Source organism: Pseudoliparis swirei, chromosome 7 (genome assembly GCF_029220125.1).
Source record: "Pseudoliparis swirei isolate HS2019 ecotype Mariana Trench chromosome 7, NWPU_hadal_v1, whole genome shotgun sequence".
In the NCBI taxonomy this organism is placed as follows: domain Eukaryota; kingdom Metazoa; phylum Chordata; class Actinopteri; order Perciformes; family Liparidae; genus Pseudoliparis; species Pseudoliparis swirei.
In genome coordinates, this window is record NC_079394.1 from 13,684,806 (window position 1) to 13,700,565 (window position 15,760).

General features: G+C 45.2%; 1 protein-coding gene across 1 annotated transcript; it reads left to right on the plus strand.

Moving 5' to 3' along the window:
• The first annotated feature begins 720 nt into the window (after positions 1-720).
• LOC130196772 (docking protein 2-like) lies at positions 721-9,035 on the plus strand. Its single transcript, XM_056419112.1, has 8 exons — positions 721-1,033; positions 2,150-2,275; positions 3,005-3,172; positions 3,558-3,666; positions 3,765-3,937; positions 4,359-4,637; positions 5,092-5,199; positions 7,564-9,035. The coding sequence occupies exons 1-8, from the start codon at positions 974-976 to the stop codon at positions 8,263-8,265; spliced, it is 1,725 nt and encodes a 574-aa protein (XP_056275087.1). The 5' UTR covers positions 721-973; the 3' UTR covers positions 8,266-9,035.
• Positions 9,036-15,760: the final 6,725 nt, after the last annotated feature.

The window sequence follows — 15,760 nt, forward strand, 5'->3', positions numbered from 1 at the left end:
GATCTTTATCCAGTAAATGTTGACAGAGGTAAACCAGCAGGTCCTGGGGGGTGGGGGACCAGACAGGTGAACCACCAGCCCCACGGAGGTGTGTGCATGGGGACGTTCACGAGTATCCCACAGTGTCAGGTGAGATTAGACACGGGGGGAAAAGCATATGTTGCGGTTAGCTCCCGCCTAACACGTAATCTTGAGAACCGATGGGCCGGGGTTTGGTAAGTTAATGGGGCAGGCTGCTGTAGAGGGGGTTGACCGCCCGGTGCTGTACATCTACCGCAAGCTGTCGGAGAGGGAGGGCAGGTACAGCACGGTGGAGAAGGCGTGCCTGGCTATCTGGTGGGCGGTCGACTCTCTGCGCTACTACCTCCTGGGACGCTCGTTCACCCTCTGGTCGGACCACGTCAAGGTGATCCAAAGACCGGGGATGCAAGATGGTCATGACCGACTTCCTCTCTCGCTCGTGAGGACGTGAGGAGATGAGGACGTTAGGATGTTAGGACGTGAGGAGGTGAAGACGTGAGGAGATGAGAGCTGGAGGAAGGAGCAGCAAACGTTCACGCGTCACTTCTGCATTACATGTTGCAACAGACTGAAAGCAGGAAACCGATTATGTCTCTGCATCACACTGAGACCACAGAGAGGAAGACGTGACGAGGAGGGCGAGACGAGGAGGACGAGAAAAGAAGGTGCACCACAGCAGGAGGAGAGGAAAGGGGGAACCTCTCCACGAGACCAGAGACCAGACGAGGAGATCAGAAGAAGGAGACGGAACAAGAAGAGGTGAAAGGAGAAGGGCAACGGAAGAACAGAAGGAGGTAAAGAGGAGCAGGACAGGAGGAGTGAGGAAAAAGAGGAAGAGGAGCTGTGAGGGAACTTTAACCAAGAGGAAGCAGAAAGTCAGAGAAGAGGTGACTAGATAGAAGCAAGACAAGAGAGGAGGACGAGGAGGAGGAGGAGGAGCTGCAGCGTCGTCATGGAGGAGGACATCAGGAGACAGGGGGCGCTACACCTGCAGCAGCAGAGGTTTGGAAAGGTACGCCAATGATACAGAGCTAATGCTAACACTACAGAGCTAATGCTAACACTACAGAGCTAATGCGAACACTACACATCTAATGCTAACACTACAGAGCTAATGCTAACACTACACATCTAATGCTAACACTACAGAGCTAATGCTAACACTAGAATATACACTTTTATTAATCCCCCAGGGGAAATTAGTTCTCTGCATTTAACCCATCCTTAGTTATTAAGGAGCAGTGGGCTGCAGTGATGCGCCCGGGAAGCAACTGGGGGTTCAGTGCCTTGCTCAAGGACACTTCGACTTGCAACAACTAATGGGGAGAGCGGGATCGAACCGACAACCTTGGGGTTGCAGGACGGCCCTCTTACCCCACTGAGCTAAAGCCGCCCCAAAACTACACATCTAATGCTAACACTACAGAGCTAATGCTAACACTACACATCTAATGCTAACACGACAGAGCTAATGCTAACACTACAGAGCTAATGCTAACACTACACATCTAATGCTAACACTACAGAGCTAATGCTAACACTACACATCTAATGCTAACACTACAGAGCTAATGCTAACACTACATAGCTAATGCTAACACTACATAGCTAATGCTAACACTACAGAGCTAATGCTAATACTACACATCTAATGCTAACACTACAGAGCTAATGCTAACACTACAGAGCTAATGCTAACACTACACATCTAATGCTAAAACTACAGAGCTAATGCTAACACTACAGAGCTAATGCTAACACTACACATCTAATGCTAACACTACAGAGCTAATGCTAAAACTACAGAGCTAATGCTAACACTACACATATAATGCTAAAACTACAGAGCTAATGCTAACACTACACATATAATGCTAAAACTACAGAGCTAATGCTAACACTACACATATAATGCTAAAACTACAGAGCTAATGCTAACACTACAGAGCTAACGTTAACACGACAGAGCTTACGTTAACTGTGTGTGTGTGTGTGTGTGTGTGTGTGTGTGTGTGTGTGTGTGTGTGTGTGTGTGTGTGTGTGTGTGTGTGTGTGTGTGTGTGTGTGTGTGTGTGTGTGTGTGTGTGTGTGTGTGTGTGTGTGTGTGTGTGTGTGTGTGTGTGTGTAGCGGTGGAAGCGGGTCTGGTGTGTCCTCTTCAGAGAAAGTTCCCGTTCAGTTTCCAGACTGGAGTTCTTTGATTGTAAAGACGGAGTCACAGTGGAGAAGAGTCGCAAGCAGCAAGAAAACAAGAAGGTAGAGTACTGGGCTCTACTTGGCTCTTCTGCACTCTACTGGGCACAACTGGACTATAATGGGCTCTACTGAACTGGTCTCTACTGGACTATACTCAACTCTACTGCCGCATTATACTGGGCTCTACTGGGCCCTACTGGACTGAGCGAGACTCTACTGACTCCACTACTGGCATCTACTCTGGCTTTATTCTACCTGTCTCTACTCTACTGGTCTCTCCCTACTCTACTGCTTTATACTCTACTGGTCTATACTGGCCTCATTCTACTTATCTCTACTCTACTGGTCTCTACTGTAATGATCTCTACTGGTCTCTCTCTACTCTACTGCTTTATACTCTACTGGTCTCTACTGGCCTTATTCTACTCATCTCTACTCTACTGGTCTCTACTGTAATGATCTCGACTCTGGACTCTGCTGGTCTCTATACTCAATTAGTAAATACTCTTCTGATCTCTACTGGTCTCTACTCTACTGTTCTCTATTGGCCCCACTCTACTGTTCTCTACTCAACTGGTATCTACTGGTCTCTACTCTACCGGCCTTTACTGTTTTCTACTCTACTGGTCTGTAGTGGTCTCTACTTTACTAGTCTCTCCTGGTCTCCACTCTACTGGTCTCTACTGGCGTCATTCTATTGGTATCTACTCTACGGGTCTCTATTTGTCTCTATTGGTCTCTACTGGTCTCTACTGGTTTCTAGTGGTCTCTCCTGGTCTCGGTCTCCAGGTGATCCGTCTGTCTGACTGTATCCGGGTCTCGGAGGTGGAGATGGACGGGTGCCCCAGAGACACGGGACCCTTTCTGATCGAGACCACCGAGAAGATCTACGTGTTCGCATCAGACCGACTGCAGCTGGAGGACTGGACCCACACCCTGTGTGAGATAGCCTTCCCTGTAGGTACACCCCCCCCCCCACACACACACACACACATACACACACATACACACACACACATATATATACACACACATGCACTTACACACACACACACATATATACACGCACACATACAGACTCACACATATACACACACACACACACACTCTCTCAGTTATAAATAGCTTCGTGGTGCTTCCTCTTTCCTCCTCTGAGTGACAGGAAGTGAACTCCTCACCGCCTCTAGCAGTCTCTGCTGGGCCCGTTGGAGGGCTGACTGAGACCACTTCCTCTCCGTCAACCACGTTCTCTTTTTGTTCCTTCTGCGTTTGTTGTTTCTCAAATCACTTAGCTTTGATATGTGATCAATATGTGATCAATAAGTTGATCGGTATGTGACAGATGAACAGGACAGAAGCTGGAGGGAAGAGAAGCAGCCTGTTGAGAGTAAGAGGAGGGAACGAAGACGCAGGAATGGAGGACAACCCTCTGTACAGCGGCAAAGATACAGGTACTCATCTCCTTACCCTATTTCTAAGGCTGAGCCCTACAGAGGACACTCATCTCCTTACTCTAAGGCTGATCAGTGTGTGTGTGTGTGTGTGTCAGTGTGTGGCTTCAGAGTGTGTGTCAGGAGCACTGAGGCCTCTCACCGCTCCAGACTTAAAGGTCTTGACGGTTTCCTGCGAGCCGATGTTGACGCTCTGCTGCTGCTGAAGAAGAGCGGAGACGTCATGTCCACCTGGCCGTACAGGTACCTGAGACGCTTCGGACGGGACAAGGTGAGACACACACACACACACACACACACACACACACACACACACCCACACACATGCACACACACATTCACACACACACATACACACACATACATACACACAAACACACACACAAACACACATACATAGACACACACACACCATGAAGTTAATAAAGTCAGGATTAAGAAAGAATAAAGTCAGGATTAACTAATAATAAAGTCAGGATCAAGAAAGTCTCAAATCAGGATTAAGAAAGGATAAAGTCAGGATTAAGAAAGGATAAAATCAGGATTAAGGAAGAATAAAATCAGGATTAAGAAAGGATAACGTCAGGATTAAGGAATAATAAAGTCAGGTTAAGAATGAAGTCAGGACAAATAATGAAGTCAAAATCAAATCTGCGTTTAATCCGGCCTTAATCCCGATGTGTTCCCTTCAGACCACCTTCTCCTTCGAGGCCGGGCGGCGGTGCGACTCCGGTGAGGGATGCTTTGAGTTCGACACCGAGCACGGGAACTTCCTGTTTCAGGCCGTGGAAGCTGCCATCAACCTGCAGAGGACCTCCGTCCCCCAGAGGAAGACCTCCTGCCGGACTGGTTCAGAGACCCCCCAAGACAAGACCCTGCCCCCCCTGCCCCTTAACCCACCTCTGGTCCAGACCAGGACGCCACCGCTGCCTCAACTCCGCGGCCATGCCCCACAATGCCCTGCTGCTCAGGTGAGCTCACAGGTGTTCTGTCCACTGTTTCAAAATAAAGTCACGGCTTTTAGAATTGAAGAGGATTTAAGGGAGGAACTTCAAAATAAAGTAAGAATAGACTAAATATTTTTGAATAATTCAGGACTTTAGAATTAAGTCAGGACTTTTAACATGAAGACAGAATAGTCAAGATTTTCTGAATAAAGTTAAGATTTCTAGAATAAATTCAAGATTTCCAGAATAAAGCCATTATTTTCAGAATAAAATCAAGGTTTTCAGAATAAAGTCATTATTTTCTGAATAAAGTCTCTACTGAGTAAAGTTTTAAGAACACAAAAAAGAGATTCTACATAACTATAATTCTGGTGAAGAGAACTTAAGAGATTAGTTTGAGTTCATTACAATATGTTATGATTATTTCTTTATTATTTTTTCCTCTGTACATTTTAATTCTGATGTTTCCTGTTTGCAGGAAGCTGGCGGTGTTTACAGCATGGTGACTGAAACTCCACATCACAAAGACAAGGAGAGCTGCACTGCTTCACAACAACAACAACAACAACAACAGCGCCAACAGCTGGTAGGACATAAACACCGTCTGACACATATTTGTATGATTAATAATAATAATTCCGACTACGGATGTGGATGGGGAGAGCCTTCCAGAGAGAGAGGGGGGGCAGCAGCTGAGAAGGCCCTGTCACCCCAGGTCCGGTCACCCCATGTCCGGTCACCCCAGGTCCGGTCACCCCAGGTCCTGTCACCCCAGGTCCGGTCACCCCAGGTCCGGTCACCCCAGGTCCTGTCATCCTAGGTCCGGTCACCCCAGGTCCTGTCATCCTAGGTCCGGTCACCCCAGGTTCTGTCACCCCAGGTCCGGCGCTTGGTCCTGATGGTCTTCAGAGTGTTTGTACCGGTGGACCTGAGGCAACGGGTTGGGGCGAGGAGGGGGAGGAGTCAGAGAGAGAGGGAGGGACCAGGTGGTTTAGGGCTCTGTAGGGGGTAAGTAGTAGTTTGAAGTCCATCCTGTACTTGACCGGGAGCCAGTGGAGGTGGTGTAGGACCGGGGTGATGTGTTCGTAGGGTGGAGGTGAGCAGTCAGACGGCAGAGTTCTGGACATACTGAAGTTTATTGAGGGTTTTGTTGGGCCAGAGGACAGGGAGGAGTTGATGAGGTTCGTGAAGAGAGGGGAGAGGGAGGGGAGGCATGCCTTGACTAAGGAAGAGGGGAGGCGCTCGAGGGCACAGGTGCGGTCTTCATGCTGGAGACGATGGAGGAGAGGTCCGTTTTACTGGTTGAACTGAAGGATGAGAGAGTGGATTGGAGGTGGGGGAGGGCTGGGGGAGAGGCAGTGGAGGGGGAGGGGGCAGCCAGCTGGTTATGTATTTGGATGATTTTGTGGTTGAGGAAGGATTGAAGTGAGTTCCATTGGCCAGTGGTGAAGAAGTTGGAGATGGTGTCCATGGGCTTGAGGAGTTTATTGATGGTGTTGTGGGGTTAAGTCAGAATAAACAGTGTGAGAAAGATGATGAGGTAATAGTAGTATATATAGTACTATTTCATCATTCTACTATTAAATACAAATATTATACCATTATAATACTTCTATGATATATATTACTATGATATACTACTATTATATATACTACTGTGATATAATAATATTATGTATACTACTATAATACTATGATATAATACTCAGTGGCGGCTGGTGAAATTTTTTTGGGGGGGGGGCGCTGTTTAAATAGCACTCAACAATGAGAAGAAAAGAGGTTTTGAGTAGAATATTGTAAAAAAACAAAGCTTTATTTCAAGAACACACCGTGCTCAACACTGTCCAATAACAACTATCAACACATTGTAACTTTGGGCATGAGAGGTTCAGAGCAGAATAGAGTCAGAAAGAGATGCAGCACATGTTACATTGGGTGTTTGACAGAGCAGACCCACTACTGTAAAGAAAAGTAGCCCTCCTCTCTTTAAAGTTGGCAAACTTCTCAATAACTCTCTGGTTAAAGTCAATCATGTCTGTAACCAGCCTGTTTCCATTATTCTGGAGGGAATGTGTCTGTTTTTCAGAACTTCTTCGTTGTGTTTTCGATGCCAGTTCGGTCTCCTTCTGCTGCTCTGCTCTGCAAACAGGGTTAGCTTCATGCTGTTAGCGAGTTAGCTCCATGCTCTTAGCTAGATAACTGCGGCAAGATTCGTGCTTCTTACACTTGTCTGAAGCTCTTTAGATCCCTCACCCCGTTGTAGTCCAGAGAGTTTCAGTCCCAGGACTTTGGAACAACAGACAGGGGAAACTAAACAGCGCATTACTCACTGAGCCTCCAGCTAACCAGCTCCGTTAGCAACCTGCTCCCGTAGCTCCGTGGAGCTCTCTGGCTGAGGGAACGATACCGGTCTCTGATTGGCCGAATAGTCCAGTCACGTGAAATAATAAAACAATGTCATTGGCCAGGGCGCACATTTTTGTGGCCCAAGATTCACGTTTCATCCGCCAATGAGAAGCCGTCCTTGCCGAAACGACTGTGAAATGTTTACTCGCTCCCCGCACACACACGTTTGGCCGGTGTCCCGTAAAGGGGGCGGGGCTTCTCTCAGTGATGATGAGTGGCGATATATTATATTTTTTCACATTAACTTAAGTGGTTGTTGACAGGCTGACGGTCTCCCACACACATTTAGCGCGTCAACACGGTATATTTACTATTTAAATGATTTGGCAAATAATGTTTTTTGACAGGAATCTATTTTTTTTTTCTTCTTTTTTTTTTTCATCTAAAAATGTTAAGAGGGGCGGCGCCCTAGCGCCTTCTATGGACGCACCGCCACTGATAATACTGTATATAATGCATACTGTATGGACGTACACATCTCCACGTCTCTCCCTGCTGGCCAGTGTGAGCCATTACACCACTGATTGCTCCTTTGTGTTCTCAGTCTCATTTGGAGCCTCTCGGAGACAAAGTGCTGACAGGAGTCAAAAGTTTGACTCTGGAGACTCGCAGCGTCCCCCGTAAGAACCAGGTGAAGACCATCTCCAGCTGCCCGCTGCCCCACCAGAAGCCCCCCGGGTCCCTCGAACACTCCAGGCCCCCCGAGCACCCCGGCTCCGGCCACGACCCGGACCAGACGTACTCCTGGACCGCCCCCCCGGAGCCAGAGTACTCCCTTCCCTTCGACACCATCGCCAGCGCCCTCATGTCCGACATCCTGGAGCCCCGCCGGGCCATCGGGGCCGAGGCCATCGCCGACCCGCTCTACGATAGCATCGACGAGATGAAGATCAGGAACGTCTTCCTGAGCGACGGCGCCGGGCCGGCGGGCAGGAAGACGGAGCACATCTACGACGAGCCTGAAGGCTGCGCCGCCCCGCCGCCCCCCAGCGCCATGTACGACGACCTCGAAGAGATGAGAGGCAATGCGTGGAGGCTCATGGGGACGGCGGCTGACCCAAAAGGCTACGAGTACCCCTACGACCCCCGGGTGGACGACTATGCCGTCCCCAAAAGGGCCCAGAGGGTACTTCCTGTAGCACAAAGCACCAACGAAGAAGAAGACGGGGAGGAGGAGCCACGGGAGGAAGATCAGGAGGAGCACTGTGAGCCACCATACAGCAACGTGAGGAAGAAGAAGGTCTGACCAGAGACCAGGGACCAGGGACTTGGGACCGGAGACTGGAGACCAGACACCAAAGACTTGAGACCAGACACCAGAGACTAGAGACTAAAGACCAGAGACTAGAGATCAGAGACTAGAGACTAGAGCCCAGAGACCAGGGACTAGAGACCAGCGACTAGAGACTAGAGATCAGAGACTAGAGACTAGAGACTAGAGACCAGAGACCAGGAACTAGAGACTAGAGACCAGAGACTGGGGGACTAGAGACCAGAAACCAGGGACCAGAGACCAGGCACCAGAGACCAGAGACTAGGGACCAAAAACCAGGGACTAGAGACCAGGGACCAGAGACTAGAGACTAGAAACTAGAGACTAGAGACCAGAACAACAACAGCGAGCTTCGTGTCTTGAAGCAGCATTCTCAGGGACGACTCCTCTGGTTCTATATATATAAATATATATATATATATATATATATATATGGGTAGTTGACATATAAGGATGAAACAGTATTTTTTAAATAAAGTTCTAATGAGGATTTTAGTTGTATGAAATTATAATGTTAAAATGCTGAATTTTTATAAACTGCTAGTGTTCCGTTGATTTTTTAAAATAATTTCATTATTTTTGAAGCTTTTCTTATAAAATTTGTCCTGCGGTGTGACATGTCACTATGACACAAATTTAAATATATTACTATTATTGATTTCAAGTACAAATTAGGTATGTTTAAAGTTTAAGAAGTACTCTTTCAGAATGTTCATTAAAATTCTGCATATGATTATCTTTCACAGCTGTTTTTTTATTTGATTATTCACTTTCATCTCTCATGTTTAATTTAAGAAAAATATATAATATATAATTTTGAACTACAGCTGTCACACTACAGGACTCTCAAAAAATGACACATTCATTGTCTGACAGAAACAGTGAAATTTATGAAATTAATCAGAGGTAAACACTCATCTTTCAACCTTCACTGTTCATTCCAACATCTGGGGGGCTTCCTGGTAGGCGGGGTTGACTAAGGACCCCTATAGAGCGTATTCACGTGACGTCAGAATCTCAATCGCGCCATCTTGGGGTCCACTTATTAAATGTCAGAAGAAGTTGACCTGGCTATCGTGTCCGCTGTTTGATTATGCGAGAGCCCAGCAACCTCATGTCCTTCTGCATTACCAAAGACAGATTTCAGCGGTTGGAATTGAATATTTGCAACGCTTTTTTACCTGATTTTACTCGCTCAACACTTTGTGGTTAATTCGCTAGTTACCCCTAGTTACCAGCACATAGCCCGGTCACATTCCTGTAAAACAGTTTTCATTTCCGCTATCGACCATGGGACATTAACAACTATTTCTGCGTTATACTTGTTGTAGAAATACCACATCAAGCGCCCCGTGTCTGGGTTCATATATGATCCGTAGTCGCACAGCTCCGCCTCCAGGACGAGTGTCTGATGAAGCCGCTTCCAGCTCCTTCAGGACCAGCAGTGACTGTTTGGTGGCCGTGCTGAGTGCTGTTCCCATGGACCCAGTGTTTTATTTACCTTGAAATGAATCACAGAGTAAAGGCAGACATCGCCCGACGGAGTTGCCATGTTCATGGCTTCCTCCCAAGTTTCCATCCACAGTTCCTTTTGCGCAAGTGAAAGACATTGATTTTCGCTCGGCGAAAAAAGCAAAAAGAGATTATTGACGAGTGTCAATGGAAACGTGCCCACAACCCGATGTATCAACAGAAACACATGAGAACAGTCCTAACGCTCAGACGCCGAGTGAAGCCGGAGTAGATGCATGACAAGCTGAAGTAATAGCCTGTCTTGTTGAGCTGATGAACCCATATTCTGAATCATTAGTCCCACATCCAACAATGAGGCACAGGACCACAATCACAAGGCACACCGCTTTGAACTGAAATCGTGTCTCCTTCAGGATATAATGGTCATTTCTACGGGAAGAGCGGCGTACAAACAAGCAAAACAATGCCGTGGTGGGACCCCAACATGGCCGCCAGAGTTTGTTGTGGTCACGTGATTGAATACGCTCTATAGTTGTCCATGTAACTGCCGTTTAAAAATCAGATTTTCCATGTCACGCCACAGGACAGCATTTGTGTTACGAAAGTTATTTTGCTGTAAATACTAATTTACTAGTTTTGCGCATATTAAAACCTAATATCAATAATGTAAATATATACAATATAATGCCAAGGCAGTTATTAGCTGCTCCAGATATTTCTGGTTTATTTTGTTCATGTGTAAGTTTAATGCTTCACCTTTGTTACGGTCACACCGCAGGACATTTTGTGTATTCACCTTAAAACAGGGCTCTCAAGTGTCACGTATTGAGCGTGACACTCACGCATTTCGGTCTTAAGTCACGCACTCCCGCCACACATCGTATTTCTCACGCTGAAAAAAACTCTCGGCTACTTAATGTTTTAATGTGCCGCAGCGCGCAAACATGAGCTGGCCGCGCTGCCCTCACCGTGGAGGAATCAAGCGCTCCTCTGGAGTTCTGCTGTGAGGAGCCACTTATCAGCCAATCCAAAAAAAGAAATGGGCTACACAATAGCCAATCAGAAAAAACCGAATCTGTTGTATCTGGGTAAGATTTAATCCAGCAACCAATGAAAATAAAGCATCCTGGAATTGCGCGCGACTGACTGATATCAGAAAATTTCGTTCTGGGGGGGGGGTGCTGATGGAAATGTCACTCTTGCCTATCTTCAAAACTTGAGAGCCCTGTTAAAATATAATCAAAACATAACAGATATTACATACAAAATCATGAGTTTAAAACAAAGTACCATAATATGCTTCACTACCATGTGTTGTTTGAGTGTTAAAATGCATCTAAATAAACATTCACACTCAATTACAGAAAAATCATGTGTCATGTCATCGACCCATATACAGTATATAGCAGGGCTCTCAAGTTTTGAAGACGGGCAGGAGTGACATTTCCATCAGCAGCACCCCCCCCCCCCCCCCCCCATTCAAACCGGGGTGTGTCTCAGCTCTTGGAATAATTGATCATCACACGTTCTCTATTTTCAAAGTGCAACCTTTTTTATATGCATGAAAATTAAGAATTTAAGTGAACCATTGTGGAAGTTGCATTAAAACGCAAAACACAATTCCTCAAGTTGAGGGCAGCGCGGCCAGCTCATGTTTGCGTGCTGCGGCACATTAAAACATTAAATAGCCGAGAGTTTTTTTCAGCGTGAGAAATACGATGTGTGGCGGGAGTGCGTGACTTAAGACCGAAATGCGTGAGTCTCACGCTCAATGCGTGACACTTGAGAGCCCTGATATAGGCTAGATAGCTTGTTATGCTTTTAGCTTGTTAGTCTACTAGCTTGTTAGCCAACTAGCATGTTATCCTGTGAGCTTATCAGTTTTGTTGATGGTTGATTAAAAGGCTTCCTGGTTTCACTGTGAACACATCCATGAACACAGGATGTTAGTTGGTGCTGTACTCAGATCAGCTTTAACCCTTTTCATGCAAGATGAGAACAAATAGGTTCTCAGATGTCCAAGCTTCTTTAAACGCACCACGTGGTCGTTGTTGAAGATTAAGATGTATTCATACGTTCATCAGGTCGGTCAGCAAGAGGAAGGTTTGGAAAAAATGATTTGTGAAGAAAAGATATACTTGATATGACTTCAGATCTGCTGTGAGCATCTTTGTCCAGCAGAGGGCAGCAGGTGTTTATTATTCATGAGCAAAACAGAGAGACCATCATCATCATCAGAATACATTTAGGTCTTTTCATTAATTTATTTTGTTTGAAAAATAAAATATTTTTTTCATGCAAACATATTCTTTCACTGACTTTGTGAACAGCTTGAGCTTGTACATCTAAAATCTCTATCTCCCTATCTCTCTCATATATATATATATATATATATATATATATCCTGTTCTTTCTGCTCATTGTCTCTGACCGGAGATGTTAAAGGTTCAATAATTGATAATTAATACCTCGTCAATAAGATGCACCGACAGGATCGTCATGGCAAGGGAGTACACCCCCTCTTGTTACTCCTCAAGTAAACACCCCCTCTGGTTACCCCTCAGGTAAACATTGTTAGCACCGTTAGCTGCTATCAGTTGCCAATAGAAATGCTGGAGGCAGCGAGTCCTCTGTGTGAATGAGGGTTAGTGGCAGACTCATAGCTAGAGAACTGTAGCTCCAGAACCGTAGGTACAGAACCGTAGGTACAGACACGTAGGTACAGACACGTAGGTACAGACACGTAGCTAGAGATGCTAGCTACATACACATAGCTCCAGATATGTAGATAGAGAGCCGTAGCTAGAGACGCGTAGCTAGAGTTGCGTAGCCAGAAGATGTGTAGCTAGAGACGCGCAGCTAGAGACGTGTAGCTACAGATGCTTAGCTAGAGATGTGTAGCTAGAGAAACTTGTATTATTATTCCATGAAATAGTCCTTCACCCCGTGAAGTTACATTGTTGTCTTGGTTGGACTTAAAGGTTTCTGTGGCAGTGTTCCTCCCTCAGCTGGAGTCCATTCAGATCAGAGCTGTGTGATAGTCCTTCACTGGGTGAAGTGATTGTTTCTGACTTGGACTTAACACACACACACACACACACACACACACTACTGGTCACACACACACACACACACACACACACACACACACACACACACACACACACACACACACACACACACACACACACACACACACACACACACACACACACACACACACACACACACACACACACACACACACACACACACACACACACACACACACACACACACACACACACACACACACACACACACACACACACACACACACACACACACACACACACACACACACACACACCGGGGATTCAGAACGACAAAGGTGTCCCAGCATGCATCTCTGTGCGCCTCACATCACGCTCATCTGGAAACAAAAAGAGCATCATTGAGTGTGTGTGCATGTGTGCACGCACATGTGTGGGTGCGCGTGTGTGTTTGTGTGTGTGTGTGTGTGTGTGGACTCACTGGCCTGGAAACTGAACCTCCTCATAAGCACCAGAGAGAAAAAACTGAGCTCAGTGTCCTACTTCATGTTTACAGCTGAGATCAGTGATGTCCCCAAGAAGCTCCCGCTGGGAGGCTGAAGCTAACAGACAGAAGCTAAACTAACAGACCGAAACTAACAGACCGAAGCTAAACTAACAGACAGAAACTAAAATATAGTAACAGACATAAGCTTACATAAAGAAGATAAAACACAGAAGCTAAACTAACAGACCGAAGCTAACAGACCGAAGCTAAACTAACAGACAGAAACTAAAATATAGTAACAGACATAAGCTTACATAAAGAAGATAAAACACAGAAGCTAAACTAACAGACCGAAGCTAACAGACCGAAGCTAAACTAACAGACAGAAACTAAAATATAGTAACAGACATAAGCTTACATAAAGAAGATAAAACACAGAAGCTAAACTAACAGACCGAAGCTAACAGACAGAAGCTGTGTGTGTGCGCGTGTGCGTCATCTTGGGGTTACGCTCCCATGAATTATTACAAATGTCTTCACAAGCCCCGCCTCCTCAATGTGTAGCCGTGCGTGTGTGTGTGTTAATTACCAGGTGTGTGTCTGTTGAGCAGATGGGGGGCGTGGGTAAGAAATGCCTGTTTCCATGGCAACCACAATAGGGATGTGGGTCTGCATCCCTGTTCCCATGGCAACAAGGCATGCTGGGTGATGATTGTGATTAAAATACAGAAACAATCGAAGAAGAAGAAGAAGAAGAAAGTGGACCCCAGACCATCTGCCAACGGAATTAATAACATTATAATAAAAATAAAAAATAAATGTAATTTAAAAAATGATTTAATAATTACAGCTCGTGTTGAAGTTGACTTTCGGACATTTGATCGTTTGAAGTTTAAGTTATATTATATCATATTTTACTTTACTTTACTTTATTCATATCAGGGGGACATTTCTTGAAGCAGCAAACATGTTTACCACAACAAAATAAAATAACAGGACATATTACATTCAATAATTTAAATAATAAAGGAAATGAAAATATAAAAATTAAATGAAAGTGTGAACAGTGTCTCTAAAGTATGAAGTGAAAGTTCATTAATATTCATTTAAGGAGGATCTGAGCAGAGGAGTTCTGATGAAGACCACTAGTGATTAAGACCTCTAGTGATGAAGACCTCTACTGATGAAAACCTCTAAAGACCTCTAGTGATGAAGGCCTCTAGTGATGAAGACCTCTACTGATGAAAACTTCTAGTGATGAAGACCTCTACTGATGAAGACCTCTACTGATCAAGACCTCTCGTGATAAAGACCTCTAGTGATGAAGACCTCTATGAAGACGGGATGAAGACCTCCACTTATGAAGATCTCTAGTAATAAAGACCTCTATAGTGATGAAGATTTCTAGTGATGAAGACCTCTAGTTATGCAGACCTCTACTGATGAAGACCTCTATTGATGAAGACCTCCACTGATGAAGACCTCTAGTGATGAAGACCTCCCGTGATGAAGACCTCTACTGCTGAAGAACTCTAGTGATGAAGACCTCTAGTGATGAAGACCTCAACTGATGAAGAACTGATGAAGACCTCTACTGATGAAGACCTCTAGTAATAAAGACCTCTAGTGATGAAGACCTCTAGTTATAAAGACCTCTACTGATGAAGACCTCTACTGATGAAGATCTCGAGGAAGAACTGATGAAGACCTCTACTGATGAAGAACTCTTGTGATGAAGACCTCTAGTGATGAAGACTTCTACTGATGAAGACCTCTAGTGATGAAGACCTTTCGTGATGAAGACCTCTACTGATCAAGACCTCGAGTGATGAAGACCTCTACTAATGAAGAACTGATGAAGACCTCTACTGATGAAGATCTCTCGTAATAAAGACCTCTTCTGATGAAGACCTCTACTGATGAAGATATATAGTGATGAAGACGTCAAGTGATGAAGACCTCTAGTGATGAAAACCTCTAGTGATGAAGAACTCTGATGAAGACATCTAGTGATGAAGACCTCTACTGATGAAGAGCTCTAGTGATGAAGACCTCTAGTGATGAAGACCTCTACTGATGAAGACCTCTAGTGATGAAGACCTTTCGTGATGAAGACCTCTACTGATCAAGACCTCTAGTGATGAAGACCTCTACTGATGAAGAACTGATGAAGACCTCTACTGATGAAGATCTCTAGTAACAAAGACCTCTACTGATGAAGACCTCTACTCATGAAGATATATAGTGATGAAGACGTCAAGTGATGAAGACCTGTGATGAAAACCTCTAGTGATGAAGAACTCTAGTGATGAAGACATCGAGTGATCTAGACATCTTGTGATGAAGACCTCTAGTGATGAAGACATCTACTGATGAAGACCACTACTGATGAAGACCTCTGCTGATGAATACCTCTAATCATGTCAACCTCTATAGTGATAAAGACCTAGTGATGAAGATGGTGTTTGTTTTTGTG